Here is a 23,942-nt window from a genome sequence, read left to right as displayed (position 1 = left end):
GGTTCTGTTTCAAGCTATTCTGATAATGCACCAGAATCTCCCACTCCATCCTCTCAACAGTAATAGATCATACAAATAACCATCAATTCCACCATAACTCAGTCTCTTGGCCAAGCTGAACTAGATCATGACGACTTACTGCTGACCTTCAGACCACACATCCTAAATCAATGTAACTCATGCCCAGATCCACCTTACAGTCTTTTCCACAATTCCACAACACATTGCTCATTCACTTGTCACCAGCTCAAATTCTTTAATGCCATCTTCACATTCTAATGCCATTTTCAGCTTCACAAAGCTACAAAGCTCACATGTTGCTTTTCTGTCTTGCTCATCCAATCACTCTGGCCCTCAAAGAAATTTATCACTTTGGCATGCTTACATCTCCAGACTCTGGTCTTCTATACAGTCCCATTTCTCTTTGGCCCTTGACTAGTAATAGACCTTCACCTATTTTGGTACGACTCTCTTTAACATCATGTCTAAACCTCTCTGCCTCTCTCTCTCTCATTTCTTAAGGATCCTTCCATGGCTTAGTGGTCATTCCTGCGTTTCTCATTTTTATTTCCTGCTTGATCCGGTCCATTTTCCATGCTAAAAGCACTATAAAGGTTTTGGTGCTTTACTGGAGCAAGAGTGCCAAGAAGCTCAATTCCCAAAGTTTAGGTTTAACACAGAGGAGATTTTGTTTTAATATTCCTTCTTGGCATATAGTACCTTGAGAAGATGGTGGCTGTGCTCAAGTGTAAAGGGGACAGGCAGGTGAGGACACACTTAAAACGTAGCTCTCTAAATTAGGATTCTGAGCCACCGAACTGTAACCAGAAGTGAAATTGAGTGTTTTGGAATAAAATTGCAGTTTACTGGAAACAGGCAAAATTCAGTTCAAGTACTTAATATCCACATGCTTTTAAAATTGGAAATGGAATAACAGACTAGATCAATAATTAGGTTCAAATTGTCTTTGCTCTTCGGCATTCAAACTATAAATGCAATTGTGTGTACATCAGCTTATGCTGAAGTATCATTTCAAATTGAATAGTCCCCATTACTTCAGTTACAAGCACTCAGGTCTCACTGAGAAAGTAAACATGCTGTTAATCTCAAGTTTTACTCTACACCACACTTAACTATACAAAGCAGGTAACATAAGGTACTGCTTAAGTGGAGCTTTGAGTGTTTAATTCAATAAAATGGCTCAAATGCACAAAGCTGAAGTAAAATTTATAGCATTGCATGGGAATTCTCAAATTAGCTCCAATAAACGTTCATCACATTGAGTTTAAAATAGGAGAGAAAGAAATTGGGGAGCTATTTGTAGTGAAAAAAAAAGTCCAAGGAATATCCAGTTAAGGACTTCAACTCCAAACCAGCTTGAACTGCTTATTACCTGTAGGCCCCTGATTCTATTTCAGTAATTGTTCTTCATATTTTGATTGCTCTCCAATCCTGAACAATAGACGCATAATATGGTCAAAAATGTTTGATCAATTTAAATCACTTAGTTCCTTGATGCTTCGGCTGAATAAGACATTAAGTAGCTGATCCACACAGACCAACAAGACCTTAGAAACCTTCAAATAGAGTGCATGCCAAAAATGATCTCAGCAACCTCGTATTAGAAAGAGAAACAAAGGAAGAGGTCAATACCCATTTTCTAATAAATAACGGCCACTTGGAAATATGAAAGACCAAACTCTATGGCACAAGATAGATGAGTTAAGTATTAAAAACAGAAACACTAAGATAAGGGAATCCAGAAACCTCTATTCAATGAGACTGTGGATTCATAAACACAACTGTTGAATATATACAGATATAGGAGGAGTCGGCAACTCAGCTATTCAAATCTATAACGGCCTACCTGATTACTCCACATTCCTGCCTACTCATGATAACCTTTCATTCCCTTACTTACCAAGAAAATATCTACTTCAGTCTTAAAAACATTCAAAGACTCTTATTTCACCATCTTTTGAGGAAGAGCTCCAAATACATTTCGGCTTCTGCAAGAAAGCATTTCTCATCTGTTCTCATTGCACAAGCACCTATTTTTTAAATAGTGCCACTTAGCTCTAGATTCTCAAAGAGGAAACATCTCTTTCCATAACCTCCCAGTCAGAGGAGGCATGTTGTGAATCTGATTATTGTGTCTCCATAGCCAATTCAGGGGAAATCTATAAATAATGAACATAATTTGACTGTATTATTAGGAAAACTTTTCTTTTAAAACAAACATTTGGGCACTTTATGACATACCTCATCAGCCAGAAGTGACAACTCATTACTGTCTGCAGCATCATAATCATACAACACCCGTGCCTTTCTGGTACCACTGGATGCCACTTTATAATCATTACTACCGGGTACTGGACAGTTCGGTATGCTCAGCGGGATGGAAGATGCAGAACTTGGCACAGTGCTTGGTGAAAGGGAAGCTGAAGCTGTCTGATTGTTGTTGGAAGAAAATGTGGTTGGAAAACTGAAAACAATAAAAATAATTAAGTTTTAATTCATAGAACAGCAATTTCTAGATCTAATCTCTAGGTCATATGTCACCTCCTTTTAATATTAGGTTTTCATTCTGGCACCTACCGTAAAATGTAAGTGAAGGAGAGATTGGTGACATTACCAAAAAACATGTATTAAAATCGATTAACATAGGTAAAAACAATGTAATTTGCAACATGGCATAGAATGCATTCCTTTTTCGTGGTGGTAACCATAACACACAGGTAACAGGTTAAGCATTAAAAAGCTTCACTCCAGTGAATGTCATTGAGCTGCCCAGTCCAACTCTCCTCTTTATTGCTACCTTTGCTTCTGGAGCCATAACTCATCTTTTCTCAGCCTAGTATAAATACCTCCCTATTTCTCCCTTTTTTTTTAGCTTTGACAAAGGGTCAGTTAGACTCGAAACGTCAGCTCTTTTCCCTCCTTACAGATGCTGTCAGGCCTGTTGAGATTTTCCAGCATTTTCTCTTTTGGTTTCAGATTCCAGCATCTGCAGTAATTGCTTTTATCCACCTATCCCTTCCTCCCTTTCTTTCTAGTTCTACATATTCGCTCCTTTTGGATAATTGCTCTACTTGTTTTAGAGAAAGCCATGATTAAATCTGCCTCCATACCAGCCCCCAGAAGTGTATTCCAGATTTTAATTCATGTTATCTTTCATTCATGTACCATTCATCTTAATTTGATATCTTCTGGTTCTATCCCTTCCACTAATGAGAACACTTTCTCCTTAGGTACTTTGTACAGATGCATCACGGTTATAATTACCTCTATCAAACCTGGTCTGGGCAGATCTAATGATATAAAAGAGGTAAAAACAATGACTGCAGATGCTGGAAACCAGATTCTGGATCAGTGGTGCTGGAAGAGCACAGCAATTCAGGCAGCATCCGAGGACAGGCAAAATCGACGTTTCGGGCAAAAGCCCTTCATCAGGAATAAAGGCAGAGAGCCTGAAGCATGGAGAGATGATCTAATGATATCTAACTTGTCACCAATGTGTAATAGTTATCACCACAAGGAAGGAATAGATTCTATACCATGTTACAAATTAAATAGGCAAAAATAATGTAAACAAAAATTAATGTTGATGCATGTTTTTCAGATCCTCTTTCTGAGAGAAGGAAAAATCCCAGCTTCTTCATCTTTGCCTGAAATCATTCACATATATCTTTTCTGCACTCTCTCAAACACCTTCATGAGCTTTCTGTAGTAATCAGAATTGGATGTAATATTCCAGCTGTGGTCAAATCAGTGTTTTATAAAAGTTCACCACAATGTCTTTGCTTTTGTATTCTGCCTCTATTTAAGTGCAGAGTTCCATAAACTTTAGTCACAACTTTCTCAACCTGCCCTGTGCCACCCTCAGTGATTTGAGTGCATGCAGACAGGCATAGAAGTCCCTCTGTTACGGTGTTCCCTCTATATGTGTACCTTTATTTTTAAGAGAGAACCTGAAGAAATGATTCCAAAGGAACTATTGGATGGATATGGAGGCTTTGGAGAGGTTGCAGAAGAGGTTTACCAGGATGTTGCCTGAATTGGAGTGTATTAGCTATAATAAGAGGTTGGACAAACTTGGATTGTTTTCACTACAGCATCAGAAGCTGAGGGGTGACCTGAGTGGCATGAATAGGGTGGAATCTTTCCTCCCCATGATGGAAATGTTAAAATATTAGGGTGATAGGCTTAAGGTGACAGGCAAAAAACTTAAGGGAGATAATCTTCTTTTCTTAAAAAAAAGCACAGAGGATGGTACACGTCTGGAACACGTCGCCAGGGGAAGTGGTAGTAGAAGCAGATATGTCACCAATATTTAAGAGGTATTTAGACACATACAAACAGGCAGGGAATATAGGGATACAGACCATATGCAGGCAGGTGGGATTGTATCAGAAGGGCTTCACAGTCAGCACAGACGTAACAGGCGGAAGGGCCTGCTCCTGTTTTCTCACAAATCAATTTTGGCTCCCACTCTAGCTCCCCTGAACTTTAAAACTCACATCATTGTATTTCAAACACCCTCTGTGGTCTCATCTCTCTCCCTCCCAATCTCGGTGATCTCCTTTAGGCTCTATGACCTCAAAGCTCTACATGGGCCAAGGAGTGGCAAATGGAGTTTAATTTAGATAAATGTGAGGTGCTGCATCTTGATAAGGCAAATCAGGACAGGACGTATACACTTAATGCTAAGGTTCTGGGGAGTCTTGCAAACAAAGAGACCATGGAATGCAGGGTCATATTTCCTTGAAAATGTGGAGTCGCAGCAAGACAGGGTAGTGAAGGCAGCATTTGGTACTCTTGCCTTTATAGGGTAGTGCATTGAGTATAGGTGTTGGGATGTTATGTTGCAGCTGTACAGGACACTGATTAGGTCATTTTTGGAATACTGCATGCAATTCTGGTCTCCTTGCTAGAGGACGTTGTGAAACATCAAAGAGTTCAAAAAAGATTTACAAGGATGTTGCCAGGACTGGAGTATTTGAGCTACAGGGAGAGGCTGAATAGGCTGGGGCTATTTTCCTAGGAAAGTCAGAGATTGAGAGGTGACCTTTTAATGGTTTATGAAATCATGAGGGGCATGAACAGGGTGAATAGCCAAGGTATTTTTTCCCCCAGGGTGGGCAAGCCCACAACTAGAGGGCATAGATTTAAGGTGAGAGGGGAAATTTTAAACTTTTTCACATAGAGCATGGTATGTGTATGGAATGAGCGACCACAGGAAGTGAAGGAGGCTGGTACGATTACATTTAAAAGGCATATGGATGGGTACATGAATAGGAAGGGTTTAGAGGGATATGCTAGCAAATGGGACTAGATTAACATAGGATATCTGGTTGGTATGGACAAGTTGGGCCACAAGGTCTCTTGCTGTGCTGCACATCTCTATGACTCTATATTACCTGTCATCATTCTAAATGCAGAACACTGAGTTGTTTAAGTTTCATCTGCCACGTGTCTGTCAATCCCTCCAGGTTATTACTTCTTGAGGTCTATAACTATCCACCCCTTGGTTCACAATGTGCAAATTTTCACATCAAGTCTTGACTCATTAAAATTGACTGAGGAAAACAGTAGTTCTATTCAGACTCCTGGCAACCTGACTATAACTCCAATCTGAAAGATAATCACTTACCACTACTCTTTTGAAAAAGAAAACTTGAACTCATATTCCTATTACACATCAGGAAGCCCCAAATCATTTTAGTCATTCAATTACCTTTATTGGTTTGAAAATTTGGAAAATTGTCTGTAGCTCTGTGCTAAACTATACAGGAAAGATTTAAATATCCTTAAGCTTGCTTTGATGTTATGAGCCATTATTTACTGCAGAAAGGCTCTTTTCCACTGAAAAGCTTTATTACCTTCCAAGCTGCTTCTGTAAGTCAACCATATACTGGTAACACTGAGCATAGTATGTCAATTGGGCATCAACATAGTCATGCAGACAACGAAGGTGATGAGCCTGTGGCAGAGAGAAACAAAATGCAGAATGGAAAAGATAGATTGGCAAAAAGGTCATTATATCAGAAAATTAGATTGATTTTCAAAATCATCCAAAAGTTAAGAGACAGTTTAATGTGTTTAGAGTGAAATAGTATCTGTAATTACCAGTCAGGTTTCCTCTAATGGCTGTTAATGCACATCAGCAGGCAACTGGATGAGATGACAGCACATGAATAAGCAATTCAGTGGGGCCACTGATAAGGGTTAGAGGAACTTACATGAGTGCTGCTAATTCCTTCAAGCAAAAGTCTTGTGATCTCTGCTTGGCGGTCAAATTCACTTTGAGTAATCCGCATTTCCTGCTCAGCCTACATAAAGAGAGTGTGAAAAGAAACGTTCAGGCATTTGAACGAGAAAATATCTTTTCAGGGGAAAAAAGGCACTTCTACTTTTTAAAATAGATACTAGCTTAAAAAAATTCTGCTTGCCAGAAGTATCTTTAAAATTCTGAGCTCAAAAATCCAATAACAAATGTAGAATTTATTTTCTAACTATTTAACTCTCACATTAAAAAAGTATTACATTTTAAAGTGCCCAAGTGATGGATAGATGATAATTTCAGTTGAATTCTATTTACACATTTACTAGACAACGAGCTAACTGTACAATTAATCAATAGTTTGCTACAACAAGTATGAATTTAAATGCATAATCACATTTGAAATTAACAAAGACTAAGAGAGATTGGCAACAGCATCCAACAGGCGGTTTATGTTCATTCACTCAACAGATTTTCCACAGATTGCAATCAATAACAAGTGGAATTTAAAAAAAAAATCCTTTTCTCTTCCATGCCTCGGTGCAAGCTTTCTTATTTTGACACTGATAACATCACAAAAATAAGCTTTCAAAAGGAGGTCCCGTGGATCAGTTATTATGCTTATGCAGTTTTTTGAATGTCACTTACTAGCATGCAGTTTATGTATACTAATAAATATTTTCTATAATAGCAGTTTCCTTTGGCTAAATGTAAGTTTGTAGAATTCCCCGATGTGAGTCAACACCTGCAGGAATTGCACACTTCAAAAAAAGCGAAAGGCGTTAATCTAGAATTAAATTATTGTAGACTTTGTGCAAGCTTAATTACTAAAGTGGATAATAATATACTTTAAAGAATCAAATAAAATAATCTGAAAATACATGTAATAGGAAGTGCTTCAAGATCTAATTTTAAACCTATTATGTAGAACTGCATAAGCATTCTAATACATGGTTATCAATAACCAAGAATGTAATTACCAAAGACTATTAAAAGTGCACAGCTTGACTTTACATTTACTCATTTATATTGTACAACATCACAATTCTTGTAGTGAATGAACTAGGTTGAACAGTAATCCATTTTAAAAATAGCAATATTAGCATCAGACTGTACAACACATGCTGATGCTATTTGTTAATGCTCAAATATACCCTCTCTTTTCTCCCACCCATTCCTGAACAGCAAATTCTCAAATTTATCCCTTCACAAAATCAAGTTAAACCAATCAGTCTGCTGATGCCTGACTCAATAGTTTGATTGACAGCTGTTTCAGTGAGTTAGGGTCAGCTCCCTTATAGCAGAGGGGTGCAGAAGAAACACAAGGCATGGAACTCGGCTGTGAATATACAAGGCATTGCTGCACAATACCATCCTGAGCTCCTTCCCTAATACACCGGACAAAGAAGCCATTTTATAACAGGACTACATTTCCATAAAAGAGCTGATTATTGTTAGGTGTTTAAGAAAATACAATATCTGAAGTCAATATTTACTTATTGCTGCTACACAGATGCCAAATGCTCAAACGTTTTTTTGAAAAGCAATTCAAATATTATTCACATCAGGTTACAGTGCCCTAAGCACTTGAGGGTTCAGGTTTATCACAAGAAAACAGCTTTACTTTTACTTACTTTTGTCACCTCCTCTGCCCAAAGCTGTCAAGCATTTAAACAAACAACAGTCACTAATTTGCAATACATTTGTCAAATGCACAGACTTTTTAAATGAAATGGATGACAGATATACAGGTGTATTATGCTAATTACTGCTCAACAAAAGTACCATAGCAGTGAAACGTATGCATGGAGACAAAAATAAATTGAACTGGAACACAAATGAGACATGCTGTTAATCTGATGAGGAGTTTTGAATTTCAAGTTAACATCATAATCTCGTCAATTGTGATCCATTTCACTTGTGTCACACTTTAATTCAGCTTATCAATTATCAGAAACATGCTTGCTAAATTCTGAATGTTTTAAACAAAATGCTAATATCTTTTTCTTCAAAAATTTTGAAAATTTAAATATTTTATCATTGAAGTGTCAAAAGAAAAGCAAGTCTTCAATGCTGCCCAAAATCAAAATGATATATTAACACACATCATAACAGTTTTCAGGAACTGAGGATTGATACAATATTGCAATGTGCACAAAGTGAAAAGCACTACAGTGTAAAAAATCAGGAACTAGAAGCTTGTGCTTCTAATGCAGACCCACATCGTGATTCTTACAAATGCAGGAGTGGCCCTGGACAATGGATTTTTCAGACAGCCTTCCAACCAAATATTGTCGCAGGAAGATACCGATCGTCAGAGAGAATCCTCTGAAGTGGCTATTTTGTGGTTTGTCCAAAACAAATGTGATAATGCAAGCGGAAGGATCACCAAGATTGGAGTCCAAAACTTTGTGTTCTATAAGGAGTATGCCAGGATTTTTACCAGTTTATTCCAAACCATAAAATTACAATAAGCTGAAAAGGTACAATGTGTCAAAGCCTGAACTGCTTCATTGAAACACTTTCATTTCTGAAAATCCTAAACAGCTACTCGGAACATACTGCAAGATCTCAAAGCTATAAAATTATATTGATCTGTCAATAACTGTCCAACTCAACAACCAATAATGGCAACTGCAAGGTAGTCTATCTGTGGTGATGCAAAAATGGTTTAAATGTCAATTCAATCCAGTACAATTAAGAATAGGTTCAACAGACTGGATCTTGTGAAACTGCCGCTGCAGCATAAACATAAGATAACCATTGTTACAAAAATATAATTAAGAGTTTTACACACAAGTGGTAAGAATCAGGAATGTGCTGGCACAAAGTGGTTCAAGCAGATAGCATTTATGGGACAATAGCAGCAGGCAGGATAGGAAGATGTAATTATGAATACAGTGGGGTCACGTGCAATCCAGACACCAGCAAAGACCATTAGGGCCTAAGGGTTGCTACTCTCTATATAGGGTCTACATAATACTACAGCTATTCTTCAGGTGCTGTATGGAAACACTCACTTAATGTAAATACTGGTAACATTACACATGTCACAACATGTTGGTGTATAGGTTTACAAAGCAAATTTTCAGTTTTAACCAGCTGTCTACAAAGCAGGAAAATATGTAGACAGGCAGCCAATAGAGGGTTGACATTTTCTGCAGGAAAGAACAGATATCTTGTACAATTAATTTACTTCTCATTAATATTTTCTAAAGAGAAGATACCCACCCTACTGAAGATGGGCAAGGAGCATGGTTGAAAATGAAACTTTGAGAACCATGCAATGCTTGCAAATGTAAGACAGTAAATTCTCTAATAGGATAGTCCAGTACAATTTTAAACGTCCACAGTTAACGGGGTAAGGAGAGGGGAAGGTGACCCTGCTTGCTGTTGCACATTCTGTGGGATACAAAGTGGTTATGCCATAATCCCAGCAAAGGGATTCAGCATGACAATTCTAAAAGAGATCAAAGAACCCTTAACCTCTACATGTCTTGGTAATATGTTTGCATAACCCTGCAGTACATGCAAAGGTATTAGAAGGTTAATGTTGAATATGCTCACTGATACATCTAAAAGGCTATCAAGAATTGTTGTAAATATTAGGCAGCAGCTGGGCATATCTAAAGTTGAGAAGCCCATTGTGAAGTGTTCTCATTTTGAACTGCAACAGCAGCTTATCTTTAAGCATAAGCTTTATCCATACAATCATTCACTACTAAAGTGCAAAACTTCATGTCTTGTTTCTATTTAATCTTCTTCAGTAGAGAATGACTAAAATCATAAGGTATCAAATGATATTGACTAAATATTACAGGTAGAACAAATTACTATAGATGCTGGAATCTGTACTGAAAACAACAAATGCTGGAGATCACCGCAAGTCAGACCACATCAATCGAGAGAGAGCAAGATAACAGTGAGTCTAGGTGAGTCATCTAGACTCAAAAGGTTAACTTGCTGTCTCTCCATGGACGCTGTCTGATCTGCTGTGATCTCCAGTATTTGTTTTCAGACTAAATATTATAATACTGTGCATGACAGTTTGTGAACTTTTATAAATGTTTAAGAAAATTTGATGTGAATGTTCCGAACTGAAAGAGTCAATGCAAAATTGTATAATTACAGAATACTAAAATTGTACAATTTCAGAGGACATGGGGGTAGGGGTCAGAAATGGTGATGAAGTAAACACAATAAAGACAGCTATACCTCCTCTTGCTATCAAATATCATTTACTGAATGACAGTCACAACATGTGACTTTAACAAGAATTAAAACAAAAATGAATTATTTTAGCAGGACAAGAGATGCATCCATCTGAAATAGATTAATTTTGCTTCCTTCCCAAAGTAAATGCTGACACATGCACATTTGGGAATTGAGGAATCAATTTAATATTTAAGACAGCCTCAAAATGCAGTGCAACAGAGAAGTGGAAAGATTCTATTTACCATTCTCTATTCACTGCAGCCATTTAGAATTGAAATGTGTAAACCATTTCACAAAATCATTCAAGGCGCATAAAATTATATTATAAAATATTAAAGCCCCAAAGAAAAAGAAAATTGAAAATCCAGAGAAATAAACTGTAGTTAAGTAGGGAGAACAAGTTTTAAAATGAGTACAAGTCTACTGATTCAAATCTATCTTGTTTATTAGTTTAGCCAAGATGACAAGTACAAACTTGTCAACCCAGGATCACCTTGGGGCTGTGATAGCAAGAGTAAGCATTCAAGTATAAAGTCAAAACACACAAGGCCAACAAACCTTCAGCCATGTTACATGCAGCAAGTTCAGCATGTAAGAGAAATTTACCATAAAGTTGTCTCCTTCAGCTTCAGAAGCATTTAGTTGCTAGAACATTCAGGTAAAGTAAACAAGGACAAGAGACATTCATATTAGCCAGATGACAATAGCTTAAGCTGAAAAGCTGAACAGGTGAACACTGTATAAAATACAGTATACTTTAATCATTAGTGGATTCAGGTTCACTGATGTTATTGTTATGTTGCATGACATAATGCAGTACTTTAGAAATCATAAAATGCCAACTCTGATGCATAAATGTTTGGGGAGCACTACCCGACAAGCAGTGCCTTATCTAACTGACCATTTGAGAGAGTTATTTAATTGGAGAGCACCAAGACTAATTCCCTTCTCACTAACCACCATTAACAATCAGTAGATGGTGCTAACAATCTGAAGTAGGATGTGTGATTTTTTTTTCCTCTGCTGCGTAGTCTCATGATACTTATTAGAATCCCAACTGCTTTGGTAACTGGCATCTGCTAACTCCCAGTTGAACACCTCAACCTAAATGCTTAATAACTTGATGTTAAAGCACTAATCTGGATTCAGCTCAGAATCATAGAGATGTACAACACGTAAACAGAACCTTCAGTCCAACCCGTCCATACCGACCAAATATCGTATATTAATCTAGACCCATTTGTCCCATATCCCGCTAAACCCTTCCTAATCAAAAACCCACCCAGCTGCCTTTTAAAAGTAAGAGTCTCCACCACTTCTTCCAGCAGCTCATTTCATACACGCACCACTCTCTGCATGAAAACATTGCCCCTTAGGTCCCTTTTAAATCCTTCCCTCATCATAAACCTATGCTCTCTAGTTTTGGACTCCCCAACCCAGGGAAGAGACCTGTCTATTTAGCCGATCTATGCCCCTCATGATTTTATAAACCTCTATAAAAGGTCACCCCTCAGTCTCAGACAGTCCAGAGAAAATAGCCCCTATTCAGCCCTTCCCTATAACTCAAACCCTCTAACCTCAGCAACATCCTTGTAAGTCTTTTCTTAACTCTTTCAGGTTTCACAACATCGTTCCTATAGTAGGGAGACCAGAATTGTACACCGCATTCCAAAAATGGCCTAACAAGTGTCCTGTACAGCCGCAACATGAACTCCCAACTCCAATACGCAATGCTCTGACCAATAATGGTAAGTTTACCAAATGCCTTCTTCACCATCCTATCTGCCTATGACTTCACTTTCAATGAACTATGAATCTGCAGTCCAAGTCCCTTTGTTCATCAACACTTCCCAAGACCTTACCATTGAGGTGTATAAATCCCACCCAGCTCAAATCAACTGAATTAAATACCCTCATATGCATATGGGTAAGATAAATATAAATACATTGATCAATACACAGTGTCAAAGCAAATTGCAGATCTGCTAATCCTTCGATTGTTCCAAAAACCGTCTCATGCATTTTTAAACTACTTATGAACTTCCTCTAACACAGTCAAGCTTTTAAAATAACTTACTCCATTATTCAGAATCAAAATGGTTTAATTTAGGTTTAAACAAACTTAAATTCTAACTAATTCAAAGATGGTATTTAGAAATGGAGTGCTTTCAAACTGGCATCTGAATTAAACACATCTAGGTCAGATATAGCATTGTTAGAGCGGTGCTGGAAAAGCACAGCAGCTCAGGCAGCATCCAAGGAGCAGGAAAATTGACGTTTCGGGCAGGAGCCCTTCACCAGGAATTCCTGAAGGTGGTCCTAACCGAAACGTCAATTTTCCTGCTCCTTGCAGGACCTGCTGCCTGACCTGCTGTGCTTTTCAAGCACCACTCTAATCTGGACTCTGATCTCCAGCATCTGCAGTCCTCACTTTCGCCGAGATATGCATAAATGTGTTCCTCTGAGACAGGCAAGAAGGGGTAAGATAAAGGAACCTTGGATGATGAGAGCGGAGGAGCTTCTTGTCAAAAGAAAGAAGGCAGCTTACGTAAGGTGGAGGAAGCAAGGGTCTTGCTCAGCTCTAGAGGATTACAGGCAGGCAAGGAAGGAGCTCAAAAATGGTCTGAGGAGAGCCAGGAGGGGGCACGAAAAAGGCTTGGCAGGAAGGATTAGGGAGAATCCAAAGGCATTTTACACGTATGTGAGGAATAAGAGAATAATCAAAGAAAGAGTAGGGCCGATCAGGGATAGCATAGGGAACTTGTGTATAGAGTCTGAGGAAGTAGGGGAAGCCTTAAATGAGTTTTTTGCTTCTGTCTTTACTAATGAAAAGGACCTTGTAGTGAATGAAACCATTGAGGAGCAGGTAAGCAAGCTGGAACAGATAGAGATTGAGGAAGCTGATGTGCTGAAAATTTTGACAAACATTAAGATTGACAAGTCGCCAGGGCCAGACCAGATTTGTCCTCGGCTGCTTTGGGAAGTGAGAAACGTGATTGCTTCGCCGCTTGCGAAGATCTTTACATCCTCGCTCTCAACCGGAGTCGTACCTGAGGACTGGAGGGAGGCAAATGTGATTCCTCTCCTCAAGAAAGGAAATAGGGAAATCTCCGGCAATTACAGACCAGTCAGTCTCACGTCTGTCGTCTGCAAGGTGTTAGAAAGGATTCTGAGGGATAGGATTTATGACCATCTGGAAGAGCATGGCTTGATTAAATGCAGTCAGCACGGCTTTGTGAGGGGCAGGTCATGCCTCACAAATCTTAATGAGTTCTTTGAGAATGTTACGAGACAAGTTGATGAGGGTCGAGCGGTGGATATGGTGTATATGGACTTCAGCAAGGCATTTGATAAGGTTCCCCATGGTAGGCTCGTTTAGAAGGTCAGGAGGAATGGGATACAGGGAAATTGAGCTGTCTGGATACAGAATTGGCTGGTCGACAGAAGATAGCGTGTGGTAGTGGAAGAAAAGTATTTGGCCTTGAAGTCAGTGATGAGTGGTGTTCCACAGGACTCTGTTCTTGGGCCTCTACTCTTTGTAATTTTTATTAATGACTTGGAGGAGGATATTGAAGGATGGGTTAGCATGTTTGTAGACGACACAAAGGTTGGAGGTGTCGTTGACAGTATAGAGGACTGTTGTAGGCTGCAGCGTGATATTGACAGGATGCAGAGATGGGCTGAGAGGTGGCAAATGGAGTTCAACCTGGATAAATGCTAAGTGATGCATTTTGGAAGGTCAAACTTGAAAGTTGAGTACAGGATTAAAGGTAGGATTCTTGGCAGTGTGGAAGAAAGCAGGATCTTGGTGTGCATGTACATAGATCCCTAAAATTGCCACCCAAGTGGACAGGGATGTTAAGAAAGCATATAGTGTTTTGGTTTTCATTAACAGGGGTATTGAGTTTAAGAGCCATGAGATCTTGTTGCAGCTCTATAAAACTTTGGTTAGACCGCACTTGGAATACTGTGTCCAGTTCTGGTCACCCTATTATAGGAAAGATGTGGATGCTTTGGAGAGGGTTCAGAGGAGGTATACCAGGATGCTGCCTGGAATGGAGGGCTTATCTTACGAAGAGAGGTTGACTGAGCTCGGACTTGTTTCATTGGAAAAAAGGAAGAGAGGGGACCTAATTGAGGTGTACAAGATAATGAGAGGCATAAATAGAGTTGATAGCCATAGACTTTTTCCCAGGGCAGAAATTGTTAACACGAGGGGTCATAGTTTTAAGCTGTTTGGCGGAAAGTACAGAGGAATGTCAGAGGCGGGTTCTTTAAGCAAAGAGTTGAGAGCATGGAATGCATTGCCAGCAGCAGTTGTGGAAGCGGGGCTATTTAAGAGACTGCTGGACATGCATATGGTCACAGAAATTTGAGGGTTCGTACATTAGGTTTACCTTACATGAGGATCAATGGTCGGCACAACATCGTGGGCCAAAGGGCCTGTTCTGTGCTGTTCTATGTTCTATATAGCATGTGCCGAATGAAAAATCTCTACCATGCACCTACTACATGCTTTCCAGCACATAGCCACATTACTTCAGTGACTTTTCAATTACCTATAATCCTCCAGCATTACTAAAATCTTACACAACACAAAAATATTTCAAAAATGAGGAAAAGCCTTTTGGTTAATCAATTCTTGCTCAAGTACAAATTGTGTTGTTCGAATCTAGAATCAGAATCCACACAGTGCAGAAAGAGGCCATTTGGCCTCAAGTCTGCACCCACCCTCCTCACAGTATCCCATCCAGATCAAGCCCCGTATCCTGTCCCCCTAACCCGCATTTACCACGGCTAATCCACCTAGCCTGCACATCCCTGGACACTATGGGACAATTTAGCATGGCCAATCCATCTAACCAGCATATCTTTGGACATCTAAATATCTGCACACCTAAATATACTATAATAACCCTAATCACTTTGCTTCTATTGTATGTGACGGTAGTTTCCCCAAGCATTTTTTACTTTAGAATAATTATTTTTTTTTGCCATCAGTTGCTGGTCTCTAACACATCATAAATGTGTTTTGGGATAGCGAACCAGGCAGAAAACTTTTATCAATCACCTCAAGACAAATTCTAATACAGACTGGCAAGATGAAGGAATACTGTGCTAATAAATGAGCTACCCATTCTAACTGTCATTCTTGTCAGTGGTCATTTAAGGAACATCCAATGAATCATCTTACTTCTTCAATGATGGGTTACTAATAATTGAAGGAAAGTGATTTACTTTTTGTCAAGTGATTAGGCCTAGCTCCTTTTTCTCTAGCATCCCAACTCGACCACCTCCAGTGATGTACCATCTTGAATGTGGAATTCAAAATACTTATCTTCATTTATAAATCCCCTCTTGTAGCATGCACGTGCAGCTTTCTCTAATCTTACATCCTCATTCTTACAGCCGACATTCTGTATATTCTCTATCTCCCCTACTTTGCTCAATTTGTCAGTTGCCTTTTGCCACAATATTCCTGCTTTCTTGAACACACTTACTCAATTTTTCTTCAGTCAATCTCTCATTGTTGAAAGATTTCTCAAAACTACTTCCCTTTAGTCACGTTCACGTAATGTTTTCCCTTTTCCTGGGTGACTAGTCTCTCTCATCCTATTTCCCAATCCCCAGGATGTGGGGTTCTGGCAAAACTATTTAATTGCATCTTTCTGTACCAATTGATTTGACTAATCCTTGTGGTAAGCTCAAAACAGAGGGCCATGTAGAATGCAGAAGGAAAGTGCAATCTTTACATGTGGTAATCACCCCCTGAAAAACTCTTTAATACATGTTGCTTCTTATAAGGTCAGAGTTATACAGTATGGTCCATCTTGTCCATGCTGACTAGATACCCAAAACTGATCTCGTCCCATTTGCCAGCATTTGGCCCATATCCCTCCAAAACCCTTCCTATTCGTGTACTCATTCAGATGCCTTTTAAATGTTTTAATTGTACCTGCCACCACCACTCCCGGTGGCGGTTTGTTTCATACTTGCATTACCCTCTGCATGAAAAAGTTTTCCCTTAGGACCCTATTAATCTTTCCCCTCTCACCTTAAACCTATACCCTCTAGTTTTAGACTCCCCTACCCTAGGAAAAAGACTTTGGCAATTCAACCTATCCATGCCCCACATGATTTTAGAAACTTCTATAAGCCTCCAACGAGCCAGGAAAAGTAACCCCAGCCTATTAAACCTTTCCCTATAGCTCTAACCCCCCCAATCCCAGCAACATCTTTGAAAGGATTCAGAAAAGATTTACAAGTTTAACAACATCCTTCCTATAGCAGGGAGACCAGTATTGAATGCAGTATTCTAAAAATGGGCTCACCAATGTTCTGTACAGCTGCAACATGATGCCCCAAGTCCTATACTCAATGCACCGACCAATAAGGCTTCTCGTGAAAATCCTTCTCCCCTCATTGCCATTCACTGATCTCTGCCAGGAGAGCTCATCAATATACTTGCTAACTCTACTCCTACACTACCATCACCCACCCACTGCCCTGTTGTTTATTATACAGACACAGGGGAGGTCAAAAGCCCAGCAATTTCAAGAAGTGTAGTATAATTACAACAATTATCCATCGCAACTTGAATTAGGACGTTCCTTGGAATTTTATGAAGTAATGAACTTTAGGGTCTTTTGTAACACCCAGACTGCCTTCATACTCACCTTCACTTTAGAGTTACAATTGAACTTGGATTCAATTAGCCATTGCAAAATCTAAATGTCTCAGGGTTCAGCAAGAGGCCATCCATTTTGTATTCGAGACAGACAAATGGAACTCTCTCTTGATGAAAAATTAGGAACTGTGGAGTAGCAAAGGAATTTAGGAATCCATGTAGGTTACATTACAAGGATCAGTTATGTAAGCTTGGTTTACAAAATTATTTCAACTGAAAATTACAGGAAGTTCAATGCATGGAATCAACCTCCTGTTGGTACATTGCGACTTGAACATTGCTACCAAAGACCACATATAATTTACATTTATCAATCTGATATTCAATGCTTCTGCCAAACGTGGAAACGAAATGTCCAGCTTGGGACCATCCGGACAGGAGTCTCTGTGTTTTTCCTATTCCTTTTACTCTGGATGTCTCGAAATGGGAGCTAAAAAGAGTGGATATTTAATCACAGATTCCATGTACAACCTACAGACTAATTGTGCAATGGAAGACGACAGACTTGCATTTATATTACAGCTTTCGTGACCTCGATGTTCTAATGAAGTACTTTTCAAGTGTAACCCCTGTGGTAATGCATGAGCCAGTCAACTTGTACATAGCAATTCTACAAACTACAAAGAGATAGTGACCAGATGATCTGTCTTTGTGACAGTTGAGGGATGAAAATAGTATTTATCCAGACATACTCCCTTGCACTTCTCAGAAATAATGTTATGAATCTTTAATACCCAAGGTCACCTGGCTTGAGCTGCATAGCATGCCTCTGGTTTAACATCTCATCCAAAACTCATTTTCAAAATGTGCAAAACAATCACTATGCACTGCATTTAAGAATCTGTGGTAGGTCGTGAACCTATAACTTGTTGATGCAGAGGCAAAAGCTAAACTGCTGAACCCAGACTGATACTAAAATTGTTCGAAGTATGCTGCACTTCTCAAAAAGTACTATATTTATTAAGGAAAAATAATACCCCATTTTTAAAAATAATAAGAAGTTGGGCATTACTGGTGAGACCAGCACATGCTGTCCACCCCCATATGCCCAGAGGGCAGTTAAGAGTCAACTCCATGGCTGTAGGTCTGGAGTCACCTGTAGATCAGATCAGAATGGCCAGAACTTTTTCCCTAAATTACATTAGTGAACTGAACTTTCTAAAAAAAAAATTAAAATGGTGATATGGTTTTATTTGATGTTCTTATTTAATTCAAATTTCCCCGTCCACCATGGTGGGATTTAAACCTATGTTTCCCAGAATATTTGCACTGGGGTTCTGGTGACGTTATTACGATACCACCATTTCTAGTGTGCTTAAGAGAAATAATTTACTGCATTTTGAATCAGTTACTTAAAACATTAACTTGATATTTACTTAAGATAAAACCTTAAATTAAACTTACAAAAAATTATCCAATATCATAACAAAAGTTGTTATTTAAGGCTGTTTGCATTTTAAGAATAATTCACTATACATTCATATACAAATCTCCAGATTACTTTTCAAGTATACATGGCCTCAGTAGTTGGAAAATTTTCAAAGTAGATCTTTACATAAAAGTTACAACAGGCTACTCATACCAGTTATGTACTTTACTTACTGCTGACCGGGCCTCTGAGACTTTTGCTTTCTTCAGTCTTGCTTTTGCTGCATCCAAATCTAGTCTTTTATTCTGCAGTAGTTTACGTTCTTTCTGCAACCAACAATCAATCCTGAACATCAATGTTATAAACATGAATAACAATTCAATTGAACAAATTGTTTAACACAAAGAACCAGTCTTCCCGTTCTGCATCACGATCCTTGACAGTGCTTTGCCAGACTGTTAGCGCAATGAAGGGCCTGTCTACGCAGCTATTCTCCACTCAAACTCAGAGTCTGACATGGCAAATAAATCAGGTACAAAAGCTGAACAGTCTCAGAAGAAATGTATAACTGAGTCATGGAAAAAAAAGAAAACAAATACACAATGGAGAAATTCAGCAGGTCAGGCAGCATTTATGGAGAGATAAATCCAGAGTTAACATTTCAAGTTCATTGAGTTCTGAAGAGTCATACTAAACTTGACAATCGTTTCTCTTTCCACAAGTGCTGTCAGACCCACTGAGTTTCTCCAGCACGGATTTAGATTTCCAGCATCTGCAGTATTTTGCCTTTATTACAGAGAAAGGAAAGCTGTCTTTGTGAGGCTAACTGGGGTTGCAGAATGCATTATAATTAATTCCAAGCATCTGAAATTTATTCAGGCAGAAGTGGGTACTGCAGATGCTGGAGATTAGAGTCAAGATTAGAGTGGTGCTGGAAAAGCACCTGATGGAGGGCTTTTGCCTGATTTTCCTGCTCCTAAGGTGTTGCCTGACCCGCTCTGCTTTTCCAGCACCACTCTAATCTTGACTGCAATTTATTCAGTTAAGATTTTTAAGTCAAGTTTCTAGTAGGTGATACCTGCTAAATTACCCAGCATTATTAATGCTGCCAGTAAAATAAATTGAGGGAGAATTGCCCTGGGCAGTTGTCAACAACACCCAGTTATCCAATGTTATAAAGTTAAATCTTCCGTTAGGAGTTAAATTTAAGTCTCTAATGCATTTCAAAAAAATGGCAGAGTGCAGAATTTATACATAGAAAAAGAAAATCAAGTCAAAGTTATCTCTTGCCCACTCTTGGTGGAAACTGCTCTCCTACAAAATCATGAGGTGTACGCATGCCAGGAAGGAGAGAAATTACACATCCCCAGAAAACACAGAAGTTGGAGGACTGACCATAAAAGCAAGAAACAACAAAGTTGCATTTACATTAAACAGGAAGTGGCTTCAACTTACAGATATTGTTCGGTAGTCTCCTTCCAAGAAGTTCCTGAGGGGGGCCAAAAAGTTAACTTCTGAGGAATGTATTAACTCCCTTTCTGCAGCACCAATTCTGTTTTCAGTTTCTCCACATTTAATAAGAGCACTGCCTGTTGGGGAAAAAAAAACAATGACTCAAACTCTGTCTTTACCTAATTAAAGTATGGACTTTTCTCACTTCTATTTCAATATAATTCTGTTATTATACTTGAGCTATGTAGCATAATGGGAGAATTCCCTACGGCTGGGATTTCAGAGACCCAACATAGCAACTTACCCTGTGACAGCAATTTTATGGCAATTTTGGTACTGGTCTAGCAGTGAAAATATAACCGGACCATCACAACAGGACAGTATCATGATTCCCTCAGATAGGAAAATAACCTGAAAAGAAAGGAATCCCCAAACAACTCTGGTACAAGGAAATGATGGACAAGATTTCAGTTTTTAAAACTTCTACTTTAACAGTCAAACCCAAAAATCAATGTAAAATCAAGCATACATTAACAAATTTTTTTTATGCAAAAAAATTCCAATACTACAAAGACAAAGGACGTTCAATTAAAAAGGACCACAAGTGCAGTTTTAATTCCAACTCTGGTGCACAGAATCCCGCAGTCCTTGAGTTTTCCCACTGGCTGCAAATTCAATTAGAGGTTCCAAACATGATTATCAAAGAACACATGCATTCTCAGGTTCTACTGCCCTGACTTTTTAAACTTTCCGGAGTTCCTTTTCATCACTGTCCAGTTCATAGACGAAGCCCCTGATATAAATGGTCATATTTTGTTATAGTTTTACAATTCATTCTCATTTAGTTTGCTTGCTCCTACCCACACAAACTGTACATATGCAAAAGTTTAAAATTTCTAATCACCAAATTAGCTGACACCAAACTAACTTCGGTTTCCATTTTCTGGTCAACTAGTTCCCATCTCCATCGCAAACTTGGTTACAGTCCACTTCACCACTTTGCCTCTTAACTGAAATCTCTCTCTCTGTGTCTAGTCAGACTAATTACTCTGAAATCTAATTATCTCAGAGCCATGAACTTGAATTGTCACTCCATCCAGAGATCTCTCTTTTTTTCACTTTGGATCAAAAGGGACATCTCAAAATAAGAACCTTTACATGGAACAGGGTCCATCTCAACAGAGATTCCTCCATGGATGTTTATCACCAGGCAATCAAACCATTTCAAAGTGATTAGAAATTTTAAAGTTTTGCACAGAAGCCAGCAAATTGAAACCAGTGTTGTATATGATGAGAGTTACTCCCAATATCCAGGAATTATTAACAGTTTGATTGTTAACATGAGGATCATTGTTTGGCTGCGACTCTTTTAGATAACATTACAATCAGACTGGCTGTCTCTCCTAATATTATAAGATGGCACAAGAAGGTTCAAGTCTGATGAGAGAACATAAAGAAAGAAATAAGAGCTGGAGGAGGTAATTTGGTTTGAGCCTGTTCTGCCATTCAACAAGATCATGGCTGATCACCTCCTTCAACACCATTAGCTATGAAGTTCACCATCTATATAAAGTACTGAAGTCAATTACATTCAGGTTAAAAGTTATACTGTTTAAAAACACCCACTTATCATAGAATGATACAATACAGAGGAGCTAATCATGTTTGTGGCATTCCATGGTATTATTTTAGTCAAACATAACATCTTAAAGAAATAAGTTGCTTTAAAACTGCATTTAATAATACAAAAGGAAGTTAGATTTTGTCTAAGTGGTTGAATTTTCTTACCATATGCAGTGCCAGGACCAAATTCATTTCCAGCCTCAATCATATACTGTCCCAATTGTTCACAGTTATTTAGACGAGATGGTGCTTTTCGATCCAGTTTCTCATACACAAATTCTTCTATTCTTGTATCTGAAGCAAATAAAATTTGATTTCGAGGTCATACGCTAATGGATCACAAGACTTCAAATGAGATTCATTTTCTGCATTTGCACACATGCAGTTTGAAAACTACTGTATTTGCATTTTAACAGCTATTATGAATTCGGACAGAATACCTCAAGGTAGCCAAACAGAGCAATTGCCTGATTTCAACATTTAATTATTCTATTTGTGGACTGTTAGTTAAATAGAAACAACTGTAGGTTATTCAGTCCCCCAAGCTTGTTTGAGGGACTGAATAACCTACAGTTAGGTTAAACTAAACAGGAACAGAGTTTCTGATCCGGAATTGTTGGACTCTCAGAGCTTCAAAAAAAGCACTTCTGGGTGCTGTGGATAGAGGGGTCAGAGTCAGGTCACAGTTGAGAATGAAAATGCCAAAAACCTGAACCCATGCTTGTGGACTGAAGGGAGGAGCTCTGCAAAACAACTACCCAGTCTAGTTTGGTCTCACTGTATTTAGAGGAATGAATACAGCAAACTAAATTCAAAGTAGTTGTACATTGTTGTTTCATCTCAAAGGACTGTTTGTAAGGTAAACAGCAAGGACGTGGTACGACGGAAGTGAAGGGGTTTAAAGATGAGAAATGCTATCAGGGAGGAATGGCTACTTTGAAATGCTGAAAAGGGACAGAAAGATACATTTGGTGGTGACATCATACTGAGGTGATGAAGAATAGTTCATTGAATGCAGAGGCTGGTGGGATGAATGGCAAGGGGGGGGGGGGGGGAAAGAGAAGAAGAGTTCTCACATGCTTCAGGAAAGGGAGGGGGCAGGAGGGCATAGCAGAAAAACATGAAATGGAGCAGATGTAGTCAAACATTGTGTCACCACAGTGTGGAGGGAATTTTCAGCTGAGAAAAAAAGGAAGACATATTGGAAGTGCTAGTATGGAAGTCTACATCATAAAAAAAGTGACGGAAACAGACAATGTGGAAGAGTTGAATAGGAGTCTCTACAGAAGGTGAGGTGTGCAGTCAAAGTTTATTGATTTATTTATTCCTACTTTCAACCATGGTGTTGGTTGGTATAATGCTCAGAAAAATTACTTTTCTTTGGATAATGCAGTTGTTGCTGGCAATGTTGCAGATGGTTAAAACACGATTTTGAAACATTTATTGCAACCATTTAAAATTTTTCAATATGCTTTCTGAGAAATCTTCAGCAAGAAACACTGATAGGAAATTGAAGAGTTTTAGTAGCGGAATTTTTTAAAAACAAGCTTTACTAACAGAGGATACATTTCTCACTTTAGACAATGAAAATACCAAAGTGTACAAAAGCTGACACCTGGGCAAACCACAAAGCCATAAACTCTTAATTGTGAAATTCTCTACAGTTTCAAATCACAAGTTCTGTCCTATGTAACCTCAAACCTTGAAAAGGCAAACTCTTCAGCTAATTAGATTTTTTCCTTCATCCTAACAAGATACAATTAAGAATTAAACTTCCAAGAAGCAAAGTTAGAATAAAATCAAATTACATGCTCAGAGGCATGTCACTCTTAAAAGAAATGCCATAAATAAAAGAGTTTAACTTGGCCAAAATTAAATCTAAGGGCTCTTTCATGGGGTGAATACGGCTTTCCAAAAGGGTTTGATGCATTCAGCTGGTATTAAAACATAAAAAAATGCATGTAACAGCACATATGCTTGAATTTTCAACATCCAATATCAACTGACTGAATTGATTGTCCCAGTTAAGGGGTGAAACTTCCTCACATCCTGTGAACTGCAGTTCTAAGGTTACTGAATTTAAATCTAATACTAAATTGGTGGCACCAGGGCATTTTCTAAACATTCTGTGCAATAAACCATTTCTTACTTGGATTAGGTTGCAACAACACCTCAGTCTGTTTCATTATTTTCTCAGTCCATAGCTTTGTGCTTTCAGCTTTGCTCAGTAGATTCTCTAGGTGGGCATCCAACTCGGTCTTCTCAGCTTGGCCCAATTTCTCCTCTGTAAACTGAAGCAGATTAATTAGATC

General features: G+C 38.6%; 1 protein-coding gene across 3 annotated transcripts in view; it reads right to left on the bottom strand.

Annotated features, from left to right (window-relative positions):
- The window catches only part of LOC122554147 (endophilin-B1-like), a 40,648-nt gene that overhangs the window by 862 nt on the left and 15,844 nt on the right, over positions 1-23,942 (bottom strand). Inside the window, exons 2-10 of one of the 3 annotated variants that reach the window (XM_043698714.2) lie at positions 23,780-23,921; positions 21,796-21,924; positions 20,011-20,144; positions 18,789-18,881; positions 11,057-11,143; positions 7,918-7,941; positions 6,243-6,332; positions 5,883-5,983; positions 2,263-2,485 (exon numbers count right to left, since the gene is read on the bottom strand). In XM_043698714.2, coding sequence (XP_043554649.2) covers positions 2,263-2,485; positions 5,883-5,983; positions 6,243-6,332; positions 7,918-7,941; positions 11,057-11,143; positions 18,789-18,881; positions 20,011-20,144; positions 21,796-21,924; positions 23,780-23,921 — 1,023 coding nt within the window. The remainder of the gene's footprint in view (positions 1-2,262; positions 2,486-5,882; positions 5,984-6,242; positions 6,333-7,917; positions 7,942-11,056; positions 11,144-18,788; positions 18,882-20,010; positions 20,145-21,795; positions 21,925-23,779; positions 23,922-23,942) is intronic. The other 2 variants (XM_043698715.2, XM_043698717.2) reach the window with 2 other exon arrangements.

Source organism: Chiloscyllium plagiosum, unplaced genomic scaffold (assembly GCF_037043375.1).
Source record: "Chiloscyllium plagiosum isolate Xiang-an unplaced genomic scaffold, Cpla_swu_hap1 HiC_scaffold_9, whole genome shotgun sequence".
Lineage (NCBI taxonomy): Eukaryota > Metazoa > Chordata > Chondrichthyes > Orectolobiformes > Hemiscylliidae > Chiloscyllium > Chiloscyllium plagiosum.
Note: the sequence above shows the minus strand (reverse complement) of the source record. Positions and strands in the feature narration are given on the sequence as shown.